This window comes from Tauraco erythrolophus, chromosome 1 (assembly GCF_009769465.1).
Source record: "Tauraco erythrolophus isolate bTauEry1 chromosome 1, bTauEry1.pri, whole genome shotgun sequence".
In the NCBI taxonomy this organism is placed as follows: domain Eukaryota; kingdom Metazoa; phylum Chordata; class Aves; order Musophagiformes; family Musophagidae; genus Tauraco; species Tauraco erythrolophus.
Window position 1 is genome coordinate 36,276,713 of NC_141465.1, and position 25,256 is coordinate 36,301,968.

Here is a 25,256-nt window from a genome sequence, read left to right on the forward strand (position 1 = left end):
TAAGGAGCAGTCCCACCTTTAGCCCCTGCCTTTATGCTCCTGCTGCTTCCAGTTCATCCTACGTAGCAGTTCTGCGGCCACAGAGTGAGTGTATATTCCTTATTGGATCAGCTGTTTTTCAAGGCAGGTTTTCTGATGGATCAGCCACCTGAAGCATCACCTCCTGACTACAAGGTCTGATACAGAGGGAGGCAGGGACCTGCGGCTGGGGTGGGAGAGGGATGGGGAGTGTAGGGTTGCACTTTACCTCACCTCTTCAACCTCAGAGAGGAGGTAGGAAACTCATGTTGGGTGGGAATGATTATGAGGTTTGCTGATTAATTGCACAACCAGTTATCTGATTCAGGGCCAGGGAGAGGAGGTGGAACATGCCAAACAAGATTAGCAAGTCCATCCACTTTTAAGGGAGTGAGGGAAGTGTCAAGCTGAACTAGGACACTGGGAAAAAATAAAGGTATGACAAAAATGTGTTAGCATAAAGGAGCAGACCTTTGATCTTTTGGTGGGATACTCTGTTATGTGAAGAGGTGGTAGTTTTCCTCTGTTCCTGGGGAAGAAGCCTATGTAGATAGTGAGGCTTTCAAATTGCCAGCTTTGACACAGCAGATACAGTTTGGTGTTGTCATTCAGCTGCCAGAGGAGTAGTTTTGATTTCTGTGGTAAGATGAGGCAATAAAGATGAGAGGAGAGAGGCTCACACCTTTGCCTGCCCCGTGGCAGCGTCTAGAATTCCCAGGTTAAGACAAACCCTTGGTCTTGGCAGGTGTGTTTTCTTCAAAGGAGATTTTGCGTTAGCTCACCTCCCGTTGTTTAGCAGGAGAGCTAGTCCTATATCCTACCTGCTTCCCGTCAGGAGCATGGCAGTGGCTGGTGCTGGCGTTAAGCCTGCTAGCTGGGCTGCCGGAGGATAGAGGTTACGTTGCAGACCCTGATGTGTTATTTGGCATCCTGCTGGAGTGGCTCTGCTGTTAGCACACAGGGAGGCTTGGCTTGCACGCATGAGTTGCGGTCACACCTTTTGCCTACAGTGCCTTTTGTCGTCTTGCTCAACAGTTGGCTCAGGCTTGCTGCGAAGTAACAGTGCAGCTGGTTCCTGTTGCTGTACCTGTAATAAAGGGTATTGTGTGTCTCTTTCTGCTGAGGGGCTTCGACTCAAATTTGAACAAACAGGAGGAACTCTACAAGATTTTAAACCAACCCCAATTGATGCTGCCACAGTCTTGCTCTCCCCTGCACATCATGTACGCACGTGAGCCTGCTTTCTCCCTTGCGCTGGATGAGCTGGTGTAGGGAGCTCAAGTGGTGAAAAAAACTTTTTTTCTTTCTTTTCCAAGTTTTCTGATGATGTGGTGCTTTGTGCAGCACTGATACTGGGATGGGGAAAGTGGGCTGGAAGAGGGAATGCTGGTCAAGTCTTGCTGGCAGCATTGGTCAGCAGCACCCACTCTCAAGCTGGAAGAGTCTATTCTGGGCTGAAAACACTACAGTCGTTTTTGAACAAATTCCAACCTCATGAATATTTCTGCTGTGTTAAAATAGATGTTTGTAAGGTGGGAAATTGCCTATTTGTAGTCTTTCTGGGACAAAAGCAGAGTGTTTTGATGTCAGCTAGCTTTGGATTGTGTTCTAAGTGCATCTTTCCCTTGCGTCCCCACTGCTTTATGCTATGCTGACTTCTCAATATAGGTTATACATGATAAAATTCAGAAAAGGCTGTGATTTAGATTTGCTTAAAATTCTCCATTAAGTTTTGATGTCTAGAAAGTTAGTTACGGTAATTACTTGTCTCTGAAATAGACAATTGCTGATTCAAATGTTATGATTAGGAAATATTACAATAACTCAATAAGAATGTTTACCTATCAGCTTCTCTTATTTGAAGATCAGCAATTAACAAAGGCAGTGTGAAGAATTTGCCACGTTGTGACTGAAGTTATAAGAAAAACCTGCAGGGGGATCAACTCAGCAGCATATTTTCCACGTTTGTTAACAGCCTACCATCACACAGCTTTGGGAGGATCTTAGGTATTCTGAAGAACAGATAACGTTGTCACGAGTACATAAGTGTGTCACTTAAAATTTGATACCAGCTGTAGAGTAGATGGCTCAGCTTCCTCCTGGGATTCGTTTCATCACTTCATTTTCACGAGATCAGTGGTAAGTCTTGAAGTATGGCGGTGACTTTTGTTTTGGACAATGTGAGTTTGGGGAAGATGATACCTTGCTCTATTTTTGCTTTTTGATTGCATAGTATATACAGCAAGAAAATATAGACAGTTGTGTAATAAATAAATGTTGCTGACATTCAAAACGTGAGATACTTTGTTGGGGGAACCCAGGCAGACTCTTACTAGTCAAATGTGCTAGAGAAGAAAGTCTTTTTTCCTTTTCTTTGCAAGGTACATATTTGAAGGGATACATTTCAGATTTTTCTTTTCAAACTCTTAGGTGGGAGGGGTGCTCGAAGTTAGCTTTGTTTTCTTAACCAGAAGTGTATTTTCTCCCATATAATTTGATGTATAATATAGACTTGTAGATTTACAGTTTTAGTTCTTGCTACTGTAATATTAAAAACAAACAAACAAGCAAACAAAAAACCTGAACAAAACTAAAATCTCTTTGCTTTAGGAAAACTAATCTTGGAAGTTGGATGGCATCAGTTCTTGTGCTTTCTGAGATAGAATACTGAGTCAACTGTGTGTGAATAACAAAAAAATTACAATTAAAGACTAAGCACTTCCCATTTCAGCAATTTTATCACATGCTTTCTCTAGTAGAGCAGCAAGGACAAAGTCATTTCAGTTTTATCACTTGTGAGGATATTTTCAGTTATGGAGGTGAATAGTTTTTTAAATGTCTTTGTGAATATGCCAGAGCTATAAACCAAGACCCTTGTTATGTGTAAGTTTATAAGGCAGAAAATGTTGGAAAAAGGATAATTAAAACTTAGGGACCATAGTATGCTGTGTGATAATCACATCTTTGTGTATATATATATATATGTACTTTTATTTACAGATGTTAATTTTAAGATCGGGGCTAGAAGGAGCCAGTAAATAATCTCTGTGTATTGTTAAAACCACAAATCCACAAAGCGCTCTCCTTCTTAAACAACTGAAACATGTTGCAGGTAGAGAACAGAATAGATCATGTTGATATATTTGTTTAATGCTCGAAGTGACAGGGAGTTTCAGATGCCCTTTTAATTCAGATGAACTGCAGAGAAAGACCCAAGGATACCAGTGAGGTGCAAGGGAAAATTCCTTCCCAGTCCCAAAGCTGGTTAATTATGTTGATGTGCTCCACCTGACAGTATTACACATTTCAGTGTCAGTTCCACCTGTCCACCTCTAGAAATGGCTGATTTCCGTTGTTACAGAGGAAACCAAAACTAAAGCAAAATCCTAACAGCAGTAAGGAGAGAAGTAATAACCCACAATAGCCAAACTGGCAATTCACAGAGCCATCGTTTACGTCTCAGTCATACCAGAAAACCGGATGAGACAGTGAAATCTGATTATCAGTATGTTTAATGTTGAACTGCTGTTTAATAGCCCTCAGAGGAAGGTTGTAAACAAGGCAGATCAGATCTGGGGGCTCCAGAGCACTGCCAGGTTGTCCTGCCCGCAGTACCTGTGTGCTGCCAAGCTCCCTCCCAAAGCTGGGTCAGAGCAGACCTTGTAAAGCAGCGTTAACTGCTCGAGAGGTTCTTCAGGCTGTTAGAGAACATGAAAAAAGTTGTCTTCCTCTACTCTAAGATTACCAATGACGAGTGTAATGTTTCTATGTAACTTAGCCCTAAAAGTCAATCCGAATAAAATAATTCTCAAATACTCTTTTTTTTTTTTATTATTGTAGGTATAGAGCCTTCATTTTCTCTCTCACTTTCTTGCTGTATGCCAGCTTCCATTTATCAAGGAAACCTATTAGTATAGTTAAGGTAAGCAAAGTCGTGTCCTTGTTTAAACATCCTTCTACTCCTGTCAAACACGGAAGTAGTCGTCTTTTTTCAATGTTTCCTTTGGTGAAAGGCAGTGTTAAATTTTAACTTGGAATGGTTTAAAAGATGAAAATCTGATAAAGCTAGTATGCATTGACTTTATTTGATAAACTTCCGTGAGACCACACCTAGAATATTACGTATACACCTAATCTTTGGGCTTAAGACTTGAAACAGCTATGCCCACACTTAATTCATGTGAATTAATGTAATTATAATTCTACATACCTAAGAGTTTACAAGTTTACATTCACATGTTTGAGAAAAGTTGCCCATAACCGAGTCAAATGTGAGAAAATTCTACTGGCGTTTACAAGACTCTTCCAAGTACTGTAGAGCATCGTAGTCATAGTTGTCTGTACACGTGGGACTCTGTTCCCAGTGAAGCTGGTGGCAAAATGTTATCTTATTTTATTTGTTTAATCTTCGAGCTGTATAACTTGGGAAACACAAATCAAATCCCCCAGGGCTGTTTTGTATATAACTGATGAGTAACAGTGGGCAAAGTGGCTTGATGTTAGTGAAGAATTTTGAAATTCTGCAGAATCAGAAACACCAGTTCACTGTAGCATGTTGTTTCTAACCCGGTAATGACCCTTTCCTGTAAGGGTGGCTTTACCCAACAAAATACCAAGCAATTAATAACAGCTTTTATTTTACTGATTTCAGTGGGTTTGGACACAGGTTCATACAGAGCTAGATTTATTAAATTTGTTGCTGTATGGGGATTAACAGTCACAAGTGGATTTTCGGTTTTCAAATTTCCTTTCTGTGTCAGGGAGAGCTGCATAAGCATTGCGGTGCTTCAAGTGAAGTTGAACTCAACTCCTACAAAGAGTATGCTGCCCAGATTCAGCCTGTCAAAAAGCCATCTAATGTATCTCAGTGTGGTTGGGAGCCATTTGGTAAGGGTTGGTTTTCTGATTTTGGTTTTTGCTTTCGTAATAATGAGCTGATATTCATAATTAAATTATTTGCCTCGTGCTTTTTTTCTCTTCATGTGTGGAGAGATTCAGGAGATGTGTATGGGAGGGGTGTTTTGTTTTCCATGTTCTCATTGATTTTTCTGAAGAAAATTAAGTTGTGACTTACCTTACAATGTCTCTTCTACTTAAAGTCACTTAAACAACTGATAATATTTTACATGTTATAGCTATGAGATGGTTTCAGTAGATAGGATTTTAGTCAGAAAATGAGATTTGTCTTTAGAATGTCTGTTAAAGAAAAAAAAAAAGAGTGAAGAATAAAATAAATAATTATAATTTTCTGCTGTTTTAATTCCTGGTCCAGCAATCATTTAAATGAAATGACTTGGTGTTTATCTAAATTGGAACTTTTCAGATTCCTTATCTGCCAGAAAGAATATTTTTCTCCCCATTTTAATGGAGAAAAATGAGACACTATTGCAGAATGGAGTTGACATCTTACTGAATAGCTTATAAATCTGGCCTTTCACTTAAATAGCAAAAAGATTTACCTACGTACAATTAAATTCAAATTTAAATGTGTTTGAATTTGGTAGAGATTTTGAATCATTCCTTGACGCTTTTCTCACTACCAAGAACATCAGTGAAGTACGATAGTTCATTTTGTCAATGTGCCAGTCCGTTCCAGTCTATCTAGCCATCCATTCTAATTATTCTTTAATTAGTAAGAAAAAAAGTCTCACTCTGAACAGAGATAATTAAAAATCTGAGCTCTGGGTTTTCTGTGGATAAAATTCTGTGTATTAGCTGCCTGATGCAGGGTAATTGGTCTGCTGAAATTATTTAGTCCCACAGGTTTCCAACTGTATTGGTATGCAGTTAAACTTCATTGCTGTTTCTTGTCCCTGAGCCACGGGGAGACTGAGTTTTCTTGTCTAAAACACTAGTTAGCTTTCCTAATGGAGTCTTCTGAGCTCCAGTGTCCTCCTTTTTCCTTGAACACACAAGTTATTGCAAAGCTGCCCCTTTGGGATGGCACTCTAGACTTGTTCTTTCAGCTCTGTTTTTCATGCAACATAGCTGGCAAGCTGGGAGCAACACTGAAAGGAGTGTTTTAATGACTGTGAGTTTATTCTCAAAGTCAATGGGAATTTTGACTCCTTGCAAATACACAGTACGAACTCGGATCTCTTGAGATTAGACTTGGTGTTTCCATCTGGATGGAGTCCCTCCTGCTCCCTCCATCCAGCCTGCAAGTCCCATTAAGCTATGATTATGGTCGTTTGCTATGCAGAGCAGAACCCTGATTTTTTTAAACAAGACTGCTATCTCTGTGCCTTACGAGTAATTGGAAAATGAAATGCAAAAGGCTTTAATTATTTTAAAAATATATACTAAACTGATTCCTTAAAGCCTATATGGCGATGGATTCTTTTAGTCATTTTAGCTGTTAGGACCTCACACGTTTGCAACACTTTCAATAAAGTCTGGGAAAATTTAGGTTTCCTTTTATCTAAGGACCTATAAAAGGGCACCTTGTTAACAACCGATGCTTCTTCTCTTCCAAAATGCTGTTTTGAATAGGGTAGAATTAAGAATGGGCCTACCAATATTTTCCTAGTATGTTACAGGCAAAAGGGCAGTTGTAGAGGGTTCTTCTTGTTAAATAAAATGTTTTGCAAAACACATGCTTAAGTCTAAAAGTGCCTGTTGAAAGTTAAATGTCAGTGCATGTTCACTAACATTTTTCTTGTAGTATGTAAAAATGATTGGGAAGTTCTCAGTACACTTAAACTGATAATTTGTTTTGAAAATTATTCTTAGATAAGAGCAACTACAAGCAGTTACTGGGAGCACTGGATTACTCGTTTCTGTGTGCATACGCAATTGGAATGTATTTAAGGTAAACCTTGCTCTCTTGGAAACCTGCTTTGTCACTTACTGTTAATTTATGAAGCTGCACTACTACTGAGAGATTGTCCTTTCGTACTGTAAAGTTTCTGGTGAAGAGAGTGAGAACTTGGTTGCTAAGGTAAAAAACACATCGTCCTGAGTCCCCAGTGTATCATACCTGTTGGTATGTAGAAAGCTTCTTACCTGCACCCATCCTGACTGCCTTGTGTGGGAATGCTTTCCAACTTGCAATCTAGCCTGTATTTCCTTCATATGGAATATCAAGGAATATGTGCTGGAATATATGTCCTCAAACTTTATCAAGTATCCAGCTTGCACATGTAGACTCAACTGATTGTCTTGGTTTTCTCTATAGACAAAGGACAGAGGCAGACACTTCCTAAAAAATAATACTGAACTCATCTTAAAATGTGCAATATTAGCTGTTGTTTGGAGATGCTTCTTTTTATTGGCTAAAACCAGACCCTTCATAACTAGAATCATTAGCAAGGAAGACAAGTCTCACTTTAAATGGCTGGAGACATGTCCCGCCTTACCAGTCATTTGGAAAATTACTCTGTAAGTAACTGACTTCCAACGTGCTTCAGTTTGAGTGTCTCCCTGAGAGATGGTTGTGCAGATGTCAGCACTTGGCAATTAGTGAACATGAAATGTTTGTTGTTTTTTTTTTCTGTCGAGTGCTAAAAATTGCTCATTTACTGCTGTGACTGAAAACAGCAGTTACCAGTAAAGTTTCTCCTCAACCAGAATTAAACAACACAAAGTAGACTTTATTTGTGAAGGCTTGGGTTACGATCTCGTTTTTAACTATTGCCTTTCTTTTTATTTTCTTCCACATTCCAAGTGGAATAATAGGAGAACGGCTACCTATCCGGTACTATCTGGCAGTTGGGATGCTTGCTAGTGGACTCTTCACTGCAATGTTTGGATTGGGTTATTTCTATAATATACATAATCTGTGGTTTTACATAATGGCCCAGGTAGGCACAATGTTATCTAGATATTCTGGGTTTCCATGGTGCTGTTTAGTGTTATATTGGGTTTTCTTCAGTTCTGAACAGTGATTAGTGGTGGGATGAAAGGATGTAAATGCTGGCATACGTTGTTGTTGATGACAGGCAGATATGACAGAGTGGATAGCCCCAGGTTTTATTTTTGCAAAGTGTTTTTTTAGTGGAAGAAGTCTTTGAAAACAAATTGAAGTGTTTCATTCTCTGTCAAATCAGTGATCAAATCTTTGCAAGCTTAAACATAGGCGAGTTTTAAAACAAATGCATTTACTTTTGTCAGTCTGCCAAGACCTGAGTGATGCATCTTGGCTTTCTCTGCAGGAAAATTACATTTATACTGCTAATGATGAACAGTCTTCCACACTGGTGTGGCTGAGAACAGGCAGCTTCTGTAACGAGATTCATTGTGTGGAATTTTTCAGAGCACTTGTAGATCTAATCAGATGTCACAAGAATGTTTACTGTTGACCTAAAATGGAATGTAGGTCAGGACCAGGATGCGTTTAGCACTTCTGAGTCATTTTGGACAGGTCTGCACCTTGCACTGCTACTTCCTTTGTGTTATTGCAGTAGCACTTTCACCGCTGGCACGTTCGCATGGCATTATGCAAGATGGCATGTGGCGATACTAACTTGGGTACTGCAAGCTTTTATAACCATTTCACTAAGTCATCCATCTAACCATGTCACTATCCCAGCGCTCTTGGCTTACTTGGTTTCCAAGACAGGAGCTGGCTCCTTTAGGGGTTAAGCTCTCTCTCGTTACCAGTGCTGCACTGCGTGACGTGTTCCTGTAACACCAAGGATGGTCTTGCACCACCAGCCTAATTGGCCTTTGTTGGGTAGAGTGAGGTTGTTTTGTTGCACATTCAAATGTTCACTGTACATGTGAATTAGTGTATTGCACTCTTTGTGTTAATGTGTAATTCTTGATAGGGAGCTTTTTAGGCATTGGGATGAGTTAGGGTTATAATCTGTGCAGCACGGAGGCTGAACAAGTTCTTACTTCAGCCTGAATATAGTAAGTTTCGTTTCTACTCTCAGTTTATTTACAGGTGTCTGTTAAGCATTTTAAAGTTAATGTTCCAAGTTACACAGTCTCCCCTAAAGTTTTCTTTTTTTTCTACTTTGTTTGATTGCAAACATGCTTTGCTGTATTTGCAAATTGAGATGAGTATTATGTTGCTGTTTGAGTTCGGGGAATTCGTTTCTCTGTTCAGTTCAGTGCAATGTGATTTTTGGTAAGCATGCGATTGAATTACAATCTTTTGTGTTTTAAATTATAAAATAATTGGAGAGATGTAGGTAGAGGGAAGAATCTCTGCAGAACATTGTGTTTGTTTTTGGAAAAGAATGCTTTCAAAACCCTCCACTAAATTTCTAAATTCAAAGCATTTGTGTAGGCTTCCTTTTCCCAATGCAACACTTATCAGAAATTGTGTAGGAACCTGACTTATTATAGGGTATGTTTATTTCTTATTATTTTTATATACTTTCAGATAGCTAATGGGTTGGTGCAAACTACTGGCTGGCCAAGTGTCGTTACATGTATTGGCAACTGGTTTGGAAAAGGAAGGTAAATAATACGTAATCCAAAGTTTTGAAAGTACAAATCAATATGTTTTGAACTGTAATGTTATAGTCAATTTAAAAATCTTTCTTCTGCTTCAGTGTTTTTTAGGGATGAAACAAGCAGGTAGATCTTTGAGAGGATTTTCCTTTGTTATGCCAATTAGTTTATATATCAGTTTGAAATATTCTCTGTCATGTCAAAACAGGGTTCTCTGATAGTTCTTTAGTCTGATGTTTAATTTTTCACATGAAATATTTCAGAATTGAGTTAAGAATAACTCTTGCAAATATTAACAATCTAAACCCACTTTTAATAAAGGCTGTTATTATGCCCCTTTAATGTGGATTTCTCGTGTTCTTATTTGTGTTTCCAAGCAGTTGTCAGGGTGTAACTCTGAAAGTATCATTTTGTCTAATGTCTTTTTTTCTAATGCAGAAACTTGAAAAATGTAATTAAAAAAAAGAAAATACATATGGCAACTCATTTAGGCTTTCTTTTTGTCACTCTTTAAATCATATTCTTCCCCCCGCCCCCCGCTTAATCCTGCATACAGATCACTCATAATGTTTATTTTGTCATACCATACAGGAGTTTTCCGTAATTTTTGCAAGAGCTGCTCACTAAATCCATTGGCTCTGATAATGGTTGATGCATGTAGCATATAGTAATGCTACTGTAGTGCCATCCATTGTAAATACATACCACTGAATGAACATTATTGTCAATCTGTTCAAGAGAAGGACATATGAAAATTAAGTATATGGTTTCTATATAAAATCACGAGATAGTTAAGAAGATGTAGCCCGAACAGTTCCTGCAGCCTTTTTGGTGAATGTTAGAAAATGCAGAGAATGATAACCATCATACAATACCGAAGAAAATTAGCAAGTCTGTGCAAAACAAATACCTTTATTCAGATTTCGATTTGTGCAAAAGCAACAGTTTTTGCTTTTAGGGGATCATATAATGGACTGGTGGCTAGGGCTCTGGTTTGAATATCAGTTTCCTGGTTCTTGTTTTCATTTTGCTACAAATTCCGTGAAACACAAGAAGACCTCTTAGATCTTGTGTTCAGCCAAAGGAAAAGATTTGGTTCAGTTCAAATTAAGTTGCTCCAAGTAAACTCCTGCTGAGGGCAAGGCAATTTTCCCATGAATTACGAAGGGAAAAAACCCCAACCTTCTTTCTCTCATGACTTCAGTACAATTTTTGTGGTTTACATTAACTCAGCTGGGGCTGTTCTACAGCAGCTCTAATCTGGGATTTCCAGGCACACAGCAGTTTGATGTGTCTGTTAGCCAAGCTTGTGGCAGGTGTTACATTCTACTAGTGCCTAGCAAGTCCAGAATCTGATCAGAAAACGCTGAATTTGCTCTACCTGTCTTGTACAGATTGTTTTCTTCTGCATGATAAGTCTTAAGATATCCTGAAGGCATCAGATTATCAGTGCAATGTGTTTGCAGGAGGACTTTCATTCCCAGAAGCATCAGGCTTGGTGTGCACATGCTACACAACATCTGCATGCTTGTTTTTATCAAAGAAACTCTATCCAGAAGTACGCAAGCTGTAGCAGTGCCTTTTAATGCCATGCACACATATTCTGTCATGCACAGAGAAGTATTTAGAACACTTCTATTAATATTTAGGTGCCTTGAAATTGCCAGGTGAAAGACTGGAGCATGAAGAGGTGGTCAGTTAAAAGAATGATAAGATTGCAAATATTTCACTAACACCGCAGATGAACAGTCATTTTTGATACGCTTTTCTCAAGATAGTTACGCTTATTGTTGGAATAATAATCAGTGTTTGTGTTTTGTTTTGTTGTTGTTTTTTTTTTTAAATGCAGGAGAGGTTTGATCATGGGAATCTGGAATTCACACACTTCAGTGGGAAATATCTTGGGATCCTTAATTGCTGCTTATTGGGTGTCTACGTGCTGGGGTCTCTCCTTCGTGATGCCTGGTGTTATCATTGCTGTGATGGGGATTGTTTGCTTCCTGTTTCTTATTGAACGTAAGTGCTTTAATGGGATAGAACCATGGAGGGCTCATTGTGGGTGAAGAACGCCAGCTGGTTAAGCTAAATGACGCAATGCAAAGTATATATTCATCAAGCTGTGCCAATATTTAAAGAACTTCTTCCTAGAATAACAGATGGTGAGGAACCTGTGTACATCTAAAGAGTTTATACACTCAGACCCTCACGTACGTTGAGAGAGTAACACTTCAGAGTTCAGTCCGCTGCCCTGTCATTATTTCCCTGTCTTTATAAATTGTTCAAGTGATTCTTAGCAGAATGTCCCACCTGGCTGCAATGTATATTCTGTGCTACCATTCAACCCATGCCATCCATATTCTGTGTTATAAAATATAGAAATTGGCTGATAGAGCAAGTTCTGTCACTTTAAATTAGAAATTTAAAAGAAATGCCTTGTCTTGTCCGTATGTAAACTCAGAGATATTAGTATAAATGCTTATTTTACTGTAACTGTGCTATCTTAGGAAGTAAAATGTTCTGCAGATATAACTAGAATGCTGTAATGAGCGGGACTGCCAGAATAGCACTTAACATGATCATAGGATGGGAAGGGTACTGTGGAGCACCCTTTTATTTTTCTCTACCGTTACACATTTCTACCAGGACTACTTCTGTGTTATCTGTGCTGTTGGTTTATTGTTGGTAAATTACACTACTGGTAAGTGTTTTAAGAGATATTCGATAGCTTGTTTTCACTAATAACTATGTGTGGTGTTGTATTTCAGATCCTAAAGATGTAAGTTGCTCCTGCACACTATCCAGTGTAAGTGAATGCTTTTTCTATTTTGATTTTGGCCTCCTAATGCATATGTTTGTTGTGATAGTTCTGGAAATCAGATAATCTGTGACCCTTTTGTGCCAGGCTGTTGTAACTGACCCTATACTTGAGGGAATGGTTGGTCTTCTGTGCTTCACTGGTAAACCAGTAGCTTACTTTCTGTCAAAGCAATGTGAATCAAGAGGTGAATGAGTTTAACTGGTTTTGGAATAGATGATCTTACTACAGTAAACCACGTAAAAACTGTTCATCTTCTTTTTGAGTTTTCTTATTTTCCTTCAGTCTTCCTGGGCATCTTCAGAGCATTTTGACCTATCTCATGCTGTTGCCTTCTTTCCTTGCCTGCCTTCCTTAGGTGTGGCATAATGAGATGGCTGCCAGCCATATCCTGTGAAGGGTCTCACTGTATGAGGACCCTGTATCAGGCATTGCAGAAAGAAAAAAGAGCCCTTTGTTGACATGGCATCAATGAGCCGTGCATCTATGGGCTTGGGGATGGAAGGTGAGATGTTCCCTTGGATAGAGGGAAGGGCAGTAGGAGCACATGGCTAAGGAAAATAGGAGGCAGGGGACGGATATGAAGCTGAGGTGAAAAGATTGGAGCAAACAGTCAGTTTAGTCATGATACGATATGGCCTTTATTTAGCTAAAACTGACTTCAATGAAGAGCTGTGAAAAGGGGAGAGAAGTAATCTGTGCTTAGTGGTATGGGTCACATGACAAATTAATGCTTTAGTTTTTGTGGTATCACAGTAATTTAGATTGGAAGGATTGGGACCTCTGGACTTTGTACGGTCCTACCCTCTGCTCATAGTAGGTCTAAATTTGACATAGTATCAAATTGCTTGGGGCTTGCCTGTCAAATTTTGAAATTTCTGAGAATGGAGATGCTGTTTATACATAGACTTTTTTTTTTTAATATACATTGAGTTTTTAGAATGCATTGATCACATATTTTACTGGCATCAAGACAGTGGATCTTGCTATTGTATGAGAGCTTATACTTCAAGGGTTTAAATTTTGGCAAGGCAGTGAACTTCACTGAGCTGTAAGTATACTATCACACACACAAACTGTGGAATGTGTACTGCCTGGATCACAAAGGAAAACGCAACTCTCTTGACGCAAGAGACTGAAAACCTAGCATCAGAGATTGACCGCTTAGGGCATTGTTGAAGCAGGATTGAAGCGCGCGCGCGTGTGTGTGTGTGTGCACAAATGTTTAAGCTTTCTTTGGGTTGTCGAAGATTGCAGATATACTTCCTTGTGCCATTGTGGCAGCAGAACTCATAACTTTTTAAAGTGTTTCTAAAAGGAAAACTTTCTCTTTAAGTATTAGTATAAGGTTGTTCAAACACTATTTTAAAAGTAGGTTGGAAGTGGTTAAGCTCTAGTACCAGGATGTTTGCCCAATGCTTTTGAAACAAAAGTTCATAAGACATTTTATGTACTCAAGTAATGTAGAAAGCCATGTCAACGGTGAAAAGATGTGCCTCAGAAAGCTTTAGCTACTACGTGAGAAGATGATTCCTTTCTTGCCTCATGTAACTGTGGCCCAAGAGGAGGGAGGCAATCCAAATAGAACGAGAGAGAGGAAAAAAAAAAGGCAAGGAAAGAGAACAAAAAAGAGAGCATTAGTAAGACTAGCTGTGTATAATTTCTCATAACAGAATGTAATTTATAGCCTAGTTTAGTTTAGGTGTGTGTTTGCAGGTTCATCTCTGTTTCACAATCCATAAGACTTCTGGTGCATGTTTGTCTCTGCTGTAACCAAAACCTGGAGCAGCGTGTTGCACCAGGCCCTTTCTCCTTTGTCTCCCAAGGACCTTTGAGCAATCAGGTCTGCCACAGTTTCAACTAGTTCTTTGGAAGAAATAGTAGTGGGAGTTTGGCAAAGGTGGTCTTAAGGTTTCCCATGTGTGAGGGCAAATGAGGGCTGTTGGGGAAGATGTCAGGGGGAAGGTCCCAAGGGAATCCCATATATGTTTTCCAATGCTAGGGGATTATACATGGAGATAGTCTGCACATGTAAGTATATGTGAACTATACCTTTCAGTTGCAAGTCTCACAGGTAGATTGTACAAGGATGATTGCTGGTTTTTTTACCACCACTCACCAATAGTTCCAGATAGATGGCTTTTTATGTTTTAAATGCTCTCTTTTTCTTGAAAACTTTTCTAATCTGTGTTACCTATTTGTTACCAGTTAATAGTTGTTTTTTTTTTGTTTTTTTTTTCTCCTCATGTGAAGTACTCCCGATAAGGCTTCTGAATACTTTTAATGGTCTGTGGAACTCCTCTTCTTAGTTTGTTATTGTGAGATAATGTGCTCACAATGCTCTCTTTATTTTTCATTTAATTCTCTTTCATTTCTTAAGAGTAACTTGTGTCAAGTATGAGAATATTTAAGTGACTCTTAGAGACTCCTAACAGAAGATGTTTTTTTTCCTTAGTTCAGAAATGCTCCCATGAACATTTCAGCTGCTGTTTATAATGCATAGAGCATAATGTTTACAGAATTTGCTGTTAAGCTTTATGGAAGTAAATGTTTGCTATTTGTTTCAAATACACTTTTACTGGAAAGCATAACTAAAGAGTTCTACACAGTATGTTGTTTATATGTCTTAAGGAGCTGATATGGAAAAAATTGACATTCAGTATCTTCTTTCCATGTTATTTTTAACAAAAATTTAGTGGTTTAGGAGATTTTTTTTCCCCTTCCATTCACCACCCTTTCCCCTACTCCCAGAAAAGGGCTAGCATTTGAACTAATCTTCTCCAGGGCACCAGCAAGATCACTGCCACAGGCATAGTCTCATTGTGTAGGGATGCATTTGACCTTCTTTTTCCCTGGAAACCTTGCTCTCCAGAGCAAAAGGCATCACTTCTTTCTTCCCTATTCCATATATTCATATCTGCAAGTCTTGTAGGAGGTTTGTAAAAGTTCTTCCCCGCCTGTCTCGGACCTTACTCAGATTAAGATTCGCCATTGTCTTGGGAAGCTGTATGCCATTTGAATTGCTCTCTTCATACCTATGTGGTCTGCAAAGTACAATGGATTCTATATCCTTAGTGAATAGGGCTCACAGCTTCTGTTCGCTGCGGGGAGTGTGGTTTTTAGAAGTTAAGGAAATTAATAAGGTAAGAATAGAAGTTCAAGAAGATCTCCTACAAATGCAGATGTGGTAACGACAATGTCTGACTGTAAAGAAAAATGATTGCTAATTGAAGGAAGGGTCACGTAGTAAAATAGAGTGTTGTTACTCAGAACAAAAGACTTCAACTGTGTCATGCAAGGGGTAGAATTTTTTGGCAGACATGAAACACTAGCTGTCATTTCAGTGACAACCTGTACAACCTGTGTGCTTTTTGCAAATAGAAATGTTTTTTTTCTGAGATATTAAAGAAACATACACACTTGCTTTCTTCAGAAGACTGTAGTAGGTCATTTTGGACAGACGTCTTGGTTAGGTGCAGGCAGCTCTGCTAGCTGGTGCCAAAAGCTGAACCTCGTTGTGGAAGAATGAGGCTGGTTAAATTTAAGCACAACTAAAATGCTCAACGTGAGTGAAGGACTTAGGGTAGGTTTGTATTAGGATTTATAGATCAGATTCATCTCTGTGTGATATCACTATCTTGGATGAATTTGATCTACTGTTTATTTGCAGCACGATCGTGAGCCCAATATTTCTGCAGAGTTTGTAGTGGTGAGTAGTCTGATTTCATTGAGTTGTCCAGAAGCACAGATGGGGAGCCAGGCACAGAGCCTTGAATAAGCAGTTCTTACTCTTTATTCACTGATTTCTTGGACTGTGCTTCATTTTGCTTGTATTCACCTTGGCTCTGATTTATGAATCTGAAATTTCTTTCAAAACAGATATTTGAGTAAAATAAAGTGCTTTTAATGCTTGAAGGCTTAATCACTTTTCCAAAAGGCTATACACTATGACAAATGCAAGTGAGAAGTCAGTGTGCTTTATTAAGCATTGATGTGCTTTCATAACGAAAGTTAAAGAGTAGATTTACCAGCATTTGTGTAATGTGATGATTTAGAACTGTTTTTATTGCTCTCATCTTTTATTCCTGTACCATTTTTGTTTTTTAATAGATAAATATGTTAGTTGTAGCATGTTCATACAGACTTGTCTTGATGTTCTAGGAACTTTCTTTAACCTGACTTTGCATTTCCAGGAAACTTAGCTCTCTTAAACTCCTAAGGCAAAGTGCTTGTGTGTTTAAAAGATACCAGGCTGCAATTTTTATCTTTGGAAAAGGAGAAAGATGTCTAAGTATTAAATGTGCAGCCTCTCAGTCTAGTCCTTTTGCCCAGACATTTCCTTCTTACCACACTAAATCTTATTTTTGACAGTCAGATGAAGAAGCCTTTCATTTTTTTTCTGCTCAGCAAAGATGTAGATGACTTGTCTGTAGATAATGGATTTTCTTCCACACAGATTATTGTAAATCACTTTTTTGACAAAAGCCTAATTATCTGTAAGATAAAAATCTGTTTTATGAGGCCCTGGGGTTTGTGTTGTTTATTTTGGGGAAATGCATGTCCAAGACTGCTTATGCCTCAGTTCTGCATGGAGCAGCAAGAATAATTTAGTTTATCCTCAAAAGTGTTTTGCCTTCTTAGAAGGATTTGGTTGATAAATGGCAGCTTGTCTGAAGAATACTGCAATACATATCTTTGTATTTTTGTTGAGGAAGAATTGCCTAGGAATTAATTTTGAATTAAAATATTCAGTGAGGATGGGTGTGTGGTTTTGGTTGTTTTTTTTTGTGGTGGTGGGTTTTGGGGGTTGTATTTGGGGCAGGGTTTGGGTTTTTTGTTTTATTTTGTGTCTTTTTTTTTTTTTAATGTGGTATCCAGAGTGTTATTAGACACTTCAACAAACATCTCATCCCTGAGGAACGCACAGTGTCTCTTGTAGTCCTAGCAATAGATTGTCCCTATTTGACTGAAAACTTACTTTGAAGCTGTATGCTAAATTTGGTGGAAAAACCTTAATGTCCTGGTAAATTTCTTTAGACCAAGGATCTCGAAATGATGTTTTCCAATGAATGCAGTTTAGGTGTGAGCTGATATACTAATGCACTTGTTAATAAATAGGTATAAAAAGCAGGTTCATCTGGGGCCTAAAATATAGCTTGTTGCCTTGATTCCTGTACTGAGCACGCTGGAGGTGCTCAGACTCTTCACTAACCCTCCTGCCCACAAGAGCACAGTCTGTTTATGGATTAGAAGAATATAGTGAGCATAAGCTAAAGAGATAAACTTTTATCTTAAAAGGATAGAGAAATGAAGAATCAAGGTTTTCCTGAAACTAATCAATGTCTGTAGTTGCTACTAGGATCATCTGCTGATGAAGAAGAACCAAGTTTGCAATGTCAATGAAAGTTCAGCAGAGGAAAAGCAGCTAAAGGTGTTAAGAATGGTATGACTGTGCTCTGAATTCAGTATGCTGCTTCTATATAAAACCAGTATGAAGTTAGCCTTCAACTAAATATGTGATTATATTTTATGTACATTGCTGTAGGTCTGCGTAAGAACTTAAAACCCCCAAAATATACAGTCATTAAATTAAAGATGCACCATTTGGCTTATGTTTATGCTACAATGCACAGAGGCTTATGTTTATGCTACAATGCACAGAGGCTTCTGTTGCAGAGAAATGATTAACACTAATGTAAGCCTTTAAAAAGCAAGCAACAAAAGTATGGAGTTTGTTTTGGTTTGTTTTTCCAGAGTTCTAAAACTTTCCTGAATGGTGCATCTCGATTGAGAGTCCAGATGCCAACCTTAAACACTAAGGAAACCAGCAAACCTCAGGTAAATTATAACATATTGTTGTAAAATAGTAGAGAAGACTTCTTGAAGCTTGCAGGATCGCTCCTCCTTTTATGATGCTGAAATCTACTTCCATCTCCATACACCAATGTAACTTCAGCTGAGGGAACTAAGCATTATCTAACATAAATACTGCAAACCAAGCTGAATAAGATAGCATGCTTACTCAGTTGGTCTTGTCTTGTGATCTTCATATAATTCCAGGAAAAAGTAATGCACTGCAAAATATTTTAAAGATAGTCCATTTGAAATCTTTAAACTACTGACATCATGTTTGTCTCGTCCTTGCAGTCTCACTTCTCTCTCTTTATAATGTAATTAATCTTGTTAAGTACATACGTTTTACATGGAGACGGAGAGTTCTTAATATGAGCAATTATTCACAGAAATCTTGCTTAAACCTTGTAACTGTAAGTGCTGGTAATTCTCACTAGAAACTGAATTCTGGATTTGCCCATTTGTGAGCAAAAAGACGTTTTAATCTTATGATGGACATTAACTGAAAATTTCCATTTGAAATTCTGTATTTGTATTTAGTACACTTGGCATATCATATCCTGAGAGGATAATTTTTTTTTTTAAACTTCTTTCAGACTTTCACAGGAAAACTTGCTGTTCTTTTCATCCTTTGCCTATAGAATAATAATTAGCATTCACAGGGTATAATAATCAGTGTTGATGAAGAGGTTTCAAAATTTTTGCTGAAGAAATACTTTACTCGTAATTTTGATCAGTCCAGTTTAAACCCCCTCTGTACTGAGTTTGTTCATGTTCATTTTGAGCTGCCCAAGAACAGTCTCCAGCCTAGAAACCATTTGGCAATATTATTTCACAACCAGCTGGAAGATAAAGGGAGAAGATGGAAAGAATATCAGCAAGTGTCTTTAGAGAAGTCGTGAGGATGGAGCTAAACTATAGTCAGCAAATTAGTAGACAAAAGATTTCACTTCTAACTCAGCTCATACTTCTACTGTCAGCCTGTGCAAAGAGTCTGCGTGGCAAGTGGGCAGGAAGACGTAGCTCCTCTCACACTGACTGGTGCTCCCTTGTGAGCGGGACAGAGAGTCAACATGGACAACAAAGCATGAGGGCACTTGCTGGCAATCCTGCCAATATTCCATTTCTTTATTTTTTTCCTTTTTCCCCTTCACCCTGCCAGCTGGCTTTTATGTCTGTAATATGGAGTCCTAACAAGGATTAAGAAGAAATTAATAAAAAATTAAAAATCCTTGTTTGTCACTGGGACCTCTGATTTTCTGCCAGTGACAGAAGATAATATTTTTTTTGTCAAAGCAGAGTTGAACATCTTTTCTTTTTACAGAGGTTGTGTTACAGTTATGCTGAGCCGATTATCACAGTCAGCTTTTGTGCCTGTACAAACAACAGATGTTTTGCGTTTATGAGCTGGTCTCCTCCAAGCACACTGGAATGGCAGCTTGTACTGAGTTTTCATTGACCTCTTCAATTACTGTAAAAAGAAAGCAAATATTCAGGATATGCAGTGATTGAAAGCAGAATGTGTTTTTGGCTGCATGACCTGAATACCTCTGTGTGTTCGTTACTGCTTATGTCAGGTTGGCCTCTTAAAAATTACACAGAATTGAAGGATAATGAATGCTTCCCCAGAGATGAAGACTGAGCCATATGCCTAATCACACTCTATGACAAGCTGGCAAGGCTGAACAATGTTATCTCTGCCAAGCACAAACTGCTGGTTTTATTTATCATTTAGCTACGCGCAGCATAAAAATCCCATATTGTTGGTAAAAGTTTCCAGCATGAGTTGCTAAATAAGTTATTTGGATTTTAGTCACTTCCATTTCAATATTGAACCCACTCTTCTTAAACAGGGTTAGAGCTACCTGTCTGTGAAATGAGCAACATTACCTCAGACAATCCTGATTAAGTTTGCTGTGCCAATTCTGCAAGCGAGACTCATTTGAGACACTATCTAGAAGTGTCTTCTATTGAATCCAGTGGGGAGCTTCACTGCTTAAGCCCTTGTTTTCTCTTCCTTTTTGTATTTGTTTTCTCTTTTTTTTTTCTTGCTTGTTTTCTTTTTGTTTGTTTGTTTTTCCTTTTTCTCTTTTTCTTTTTTGAAAGTATTAATAGCTGATGCTTTGAATTACTACTGTTAAAATAGTTCAAGTTTTGAAGTTGTTCCAGTAATTCAGAAGATAAATATTTATGATGATGATAGTGCCTCATGTGCCGTAACATAAGTTTACAGTGCTATGTCAGAGGTCTCTAGATGTTTTTCCTGTCTTCTAGTTAATCCTTTATCAGTGTGCAGGGTCTCCTGTACATCCTGCATCCTATCTACCAATCCTATTGGATCCTACATTTTGGATGCTGTGTAGTAGCTTCTACAATTATGCTAAGTGTCTGGACTCAGGTGCCCAGATGGTTCCCTAACGTCTTATCCTAAATGAAGTTCTTTAAAAACAGAATTTATTTAGAACCACTGAGTGCAAGATAGCAGAATTGAATTTGTCCAGCACTTAACTGTTGTGGGGTTTTTTTCATGTTCTTCCTCTGTCAGCTTACCAAATATTAATCAGAAAGTTTTAATCTTTATAATAACTACTGGAAATGGAATGGCCTGCCATTTTATCTTTACTAACCTACAGCCAAATATATATTTGAGGCTTAATTCCTCACTAAGGCTGTATTCAAATGCACAAGAATGAGAAGAAAGAAGACAGTATGTAGAATACATCCATAGCTAGTAAAAGTACACAGCTAGGTAAGCTTCTCAGAGGGCAGGTGAAAGTGAGGATAGTTACATCCCATCCTTTTCCTGAGTTGGAAAAGAAGTACTGATGACTGTTTATACCTGAAAGATAATAATAAGATATCGTCATGGCTAGGCTGCAATGGCTTGTTCTTGTTGAGTGATAACTTGCTCCACAAGTATTCTTAGCAGCCAGTATTAGGAAAAAATCCTTCCTAGTGCTAGAAGAGAACTCAGAATTCACAACTTAGGTTATATGGGTAAACTCCAGGCTTTTATAATTTGTGGATTTCAATGCTCAAATGAAACAGACATGAAAAAAATAAGTGATTACTTAACATAAAGAACTGAGTATTCATAATTACACTGGAAGGATGGCCTGTATTTAAATTGGTGAATAAGGTGATGTTACAGGACTGAAAAATGGGCTTAATATTTGTATAGAAGGAAGATAATACATGCTTTTATACAGAAATGTGTTGTAGTACTTGGTAGATTGTCAGTTTTAAGTAGACCACGTTTATGTAGTTGGGTGAGGGAAGACTGGAAATTGTTTTGTTCCATTAAACTGTACTCTGTGCTTTTTGCAACTTGAAATTGTGCCGCGATAGAACAGAAACTTGATTCCATAATGGAGTGTATGCACTCAGACGTAAACAACCAGGCTTATTTCACCTGATGTTCTGAATATACTCTATACTCTCTATATATACTGTGTATCTTCAAATCAAGAGATTTTTAAAAGCTGTAACTTTTTGTGATAAAATAGATAATTAAAAAAAATATTTGGAATTATTTTGATTCCTCGATATGTATTTTGATGCACCGTTCCCTTGTTTTTCATATGGTGTTGCTGGGAAGAAATTGCAGGATCCAGAGATGCAGCATTTGCTTATCGACAGTGAAAATTGCAGTGTGTCACTGAACTCCAGTGCTGCGGTCACTGGGGAAGGTAGACATCGGACATCAGCTATCAGCTTCCTTGGGGCCTTGCGAATACCTGTGAGTACATTTGCTATTCTTGTCTGTTCTCTAAAAATTAAGTTTTACCTCAGAATTCATATTTCCATGGAGTTCTAGATGGAGTGGTAGATGACATGAACTTTGCATCACAAGCTTTGATTGGAAACTCTGGTGTATGTAGGCTAAAGCAGATACTGGTACGCAAGACAAGGTGTGCCCCTCTCAGAGGACAAGTGAAAAATCAATGCAAGAGTACTGTCTTCACCAGCAAGCAGATGGCATAAGCTCGTTGGTTGTGTCTCAGAAACTACAAGTATCTAGGCTGCAGTATCCATATAAACTGCTTTTGAGATGTTTTTGGTCATCATAACTAATATGAGAGCAGCCTGTATTGTAAAAGTTTACTGGTCTTAGTTAATGACACGTGGGTATTAAGGATGGAGTAGCAGGCTGAGTCTATAACCACTTCTCTGTGTCAGAACTTCCTTCCTTGGCTTCCCCTTTACGCTCCTCAACGTTGTTCTTAAAAGCTTTAATTTTAAAATCTCTTGTGTGGCTTATATTGAAGTCACAGACAGCCCAAACATTTGGACTGCTGGTAAAAGGAAAGGAAGTTTCCTTTAGATCAGGAACTATCATCCTTGATTGTCCTCTCAGCTTGAAGTCAAGCAGCTTCTGTCGGTTGCACAAATAGAATTATATGCAGATTGGTTTGGACCAGGTGTAAAGGTAGAGGAGGAAATCCCCAGCACCCAACCAGTTTATTCCTGCATCTTTGCATCCTATCCAGTCTGATCCTGTCTCAACTGTTTTTCCTGTGGCAAAGTCAAAGTAATGGGTAGGAAAATTGCTGCTGCTGCCACCTGGAATCTCTGTAACTGTGGTATTTTTCCTGCCTGTTACTGGGAAGGGTCACAGCTGTATGGGAAGTAGAGCCAGCTGGGTACGTGTGTTGTCTGTGCGGATAACTGCAGTACTCCATACCAGGGATTTAAGAAACCGAGTTTCAAACAAGAAGATTGAATGATATGGTGAGGGGAATGAAGACAGATTAATTTAGCAGTTTAGTTGAAGGTCTGTGCAGTAAGTATGCTTTTCATGTACCCAGCAGGAAAAAGGATGGAACAAATAAGGATTTTTCAATAGGCACGTGCCCTGTCTGTAGTATGCTCTTATCCCATACTGACTTGAACTGTGTCATACTGGTTTACTGACTTTTTTGTAAAGAGTTAAACAATAAGGGAGAAGTCTTAGACCCATCTGAAGGAAGGATCTAAAGATCACCAAAATATGCCAATTTCTCTGGAATGCACTCCATACCTGCTATAATGCCATATAAATCTCTTTACATGAGGAAAATAAGTGATGCAGGTGTTCCAAACAGTTTCAGATCCTTCCTGTTCATTTTAGCGTCCTCTCTTCGGTCAATTCAGTACAATTACGAGAAGAAAAAACATGTAAGTAAAATATCACAGTCTGCTCTGATTGTAAGCTTTGTGCTCTCAGAGGAAGAATGCTTCTTGGGAATTCTTGAGAGAAAAAGAAAAGCCTAAATGCTTCTTAGAAACCATTTTCATAATTGTCTTTGAAAACGAATAGCAGTCTGTCAAGATACTAACTTCCTATTTTCTTTATTCTCTCAGGGAGTCGTAGAGTTCTCCCTTTGTCTTCTGTTTGCGAAGCTGGTGAGCTATACTTTCCTCTTCTGGCTTCCCCTCTATATCACAAATGTAGGTAAGTATCACAGTAAAGACTTATAGAATTATGACTACAAAGTGTCTGGAAATATGAGCTTGAAATAAATAAGAAAATAAACATTACTGCTTCTGAAATAGGCTGTCTTTGCTACAGTAGCAGGAGAGTTGTAAGTCACCAACTAACATATTTCTCAGTTTTATAAGTTCAATATTATGAGAGGGCATTTTCAAAATAAACAAATAAAAAAAGAATCTGGCTTATCTTCAACAATTCCAAATATAAATGCTGTGTCTTTGGCTGTTGCAAACCAATCAAAAAAGGTTTACTTTCTAATAATTGAAAAGTGCCTTATTAAAACGAATACAGAAAATCTAAATGAGCTTCTTTATCTGTTCAGTACTACTTTTTTGTTTCGTGCTGTAGAGTGCAGAGAAAGGAGTTCCCTCTGGCCAGAGAAAATCATGTTCTTGTGTCTCATGATGTGACCTTTGAAGCCCCAATTAACAAAAAAAAGCTGTGCTGGACAAGTATGGCACTAACAACCAGCACAGAGTGATAGGTTGAACACCCTATGAAAACACAGAGCTGCAAATCCTATAGCTAAAGGCTGTTGTGTGTGGATTTCAACTAACCAGTGCTCCTGCAGGACTGGATACCTTGAAAGCAGTGGGCTTTTAGTAGAAAGGTTAATGATACTTATCTCAGTACTGCCATCTGTGCTGTGGCAGGTGCTGGTGAGGTTATGGCAGTGCCACTGGCACCACTGTTTTAGCACGGACTACTTTTTCAAATGTATTTCAGAGACCTTAAAAAAAAAAATCCCAAACGGGTTTAGAAATGCAGCTCCTTTCACAACTTCACAGTTAACACAATAGGACTGGGTTGTCCAACTTTCTGATGTACTTCTGGAAATCTGACCCCATAGCATATCAGTGACTGCATTAGACTGTATGTGGTCTTCGCTGCCCGTGGCAAACAGTGGAGCTAAGGAAATCACTGTCTCTTCATAGTCCCCGTAAGATGCCTTTACCCCAGCGTGACAAGACTGTGTTGAAATTTCTATGTTTTGTAGTCTGGAAATGAGACAAATGTTTTTCTTCTGTCACTAGAACATCTTGATGCTAAAAGAGCTGGGGACCTTTCTACACTGTTTGATGTGGGTGGAATCTTTGGTAAGTTTTATAAATTAATATTTCATCCTTAATCGGACCAGTTTAGGAAAAGCTGCGGTATGGACAGCTTATGTATGTTATTAGACTTGGTGCCTTGTGTCCACTGAAGAAGAGTGGCAGTAAAGGTACCAGGTTGAGAGCTGGGTTGGTTGTTGAAAAACCTAGCAAAATATCTTCAAATTAAACAACTGTCAGAGCCAATGATGTTGTCCAGTACACATTGTAAGAGCCATATATTGTGGAATCTTTTAGCTCCATCAGCTCTGGCCCATGAGTCTTGGGCACGCTACCTGTCAAAATATTTTCCTTTTGTCACTCTGACATAACAGAACTATCCCAGCTTGTACAGTTGTGTATTTTTTGTCAGCACAGGGGCGAATGGCTACAGATGTTTTGGTGGTTTTTTTCTTAATGTCTCATATAACTGTATGTGATAAACTTGGGAGATTGTAATAATAAAAAGGATGAAAATATTTCTTTGTAATTTGTGAGGTGACCACTGAATAATTAAATTTTTATGCCAGTGCAGACAGTATAGCTCACAATAAAACAAGCATCATCATCTTGATGCCCAGCTGATTTGTGTGACCTGCTGTCC

The 25,256-nt window shown here is 38.4% G+C and overlaps 1 protein-coding gene across 1 annotated transcript in view; it reads left to right on the forward strand.

Moving 5' to 3' along the window:
* Positions 1–2,101: 2,101 nt before the first annotated feature.
* Positions 2,102–25,256, forward strand: part of SLC37A1 (solute carrier family 37 member 1) — a 30,379-nt gene continuing 7,224 nt past the window's right edge. Inside the window, exons 1-13 of the mRNA XM_086631107.1 lie at positions 2,102–2,157; positions 3,859–3,940; positions 4,779–4,905; positions 6,751–6,829; positions 7,685–7,820; positions 9,350–9,426; positions 11,270–11,436; positions 12,186–12,223; positions 15,906–15,944; positions 17,990–18,073; positions 21,696–21,827; positions 23,432–23,522; positions 24,596–24,658. Of these exons, the coding sequence (XP_086487233.1) occupies positions 2,102–2,157; positions 3,859–3,940; positions 4,779–4,905; positions 6,751–6,829; positions 7,685–7,820; positions 9,350–9,426; positions 11,270–11,436; positions 12,186–12,223; positions 15,906–15,944; positions 17,990–18,073; positions 21,696–21,827; positions 23,432–23,522; positions 24,596–24,658 (1,171 nt within the window). The remainder of the gene's footprint in view (positions 2,158–3,858; positions 3,941–4,778; positions 4,906–6,750; positions 6,830–7,684; positions 7,821–9,349; positions 9,427–11,269; positions 11,437–12,185; positions 12,224–15,905; positions 15,945–17,989; positions 18,074–21,695; positions 21,828–23,431; positions 23,523–24,595; positions 24,659–25,256) is intronic.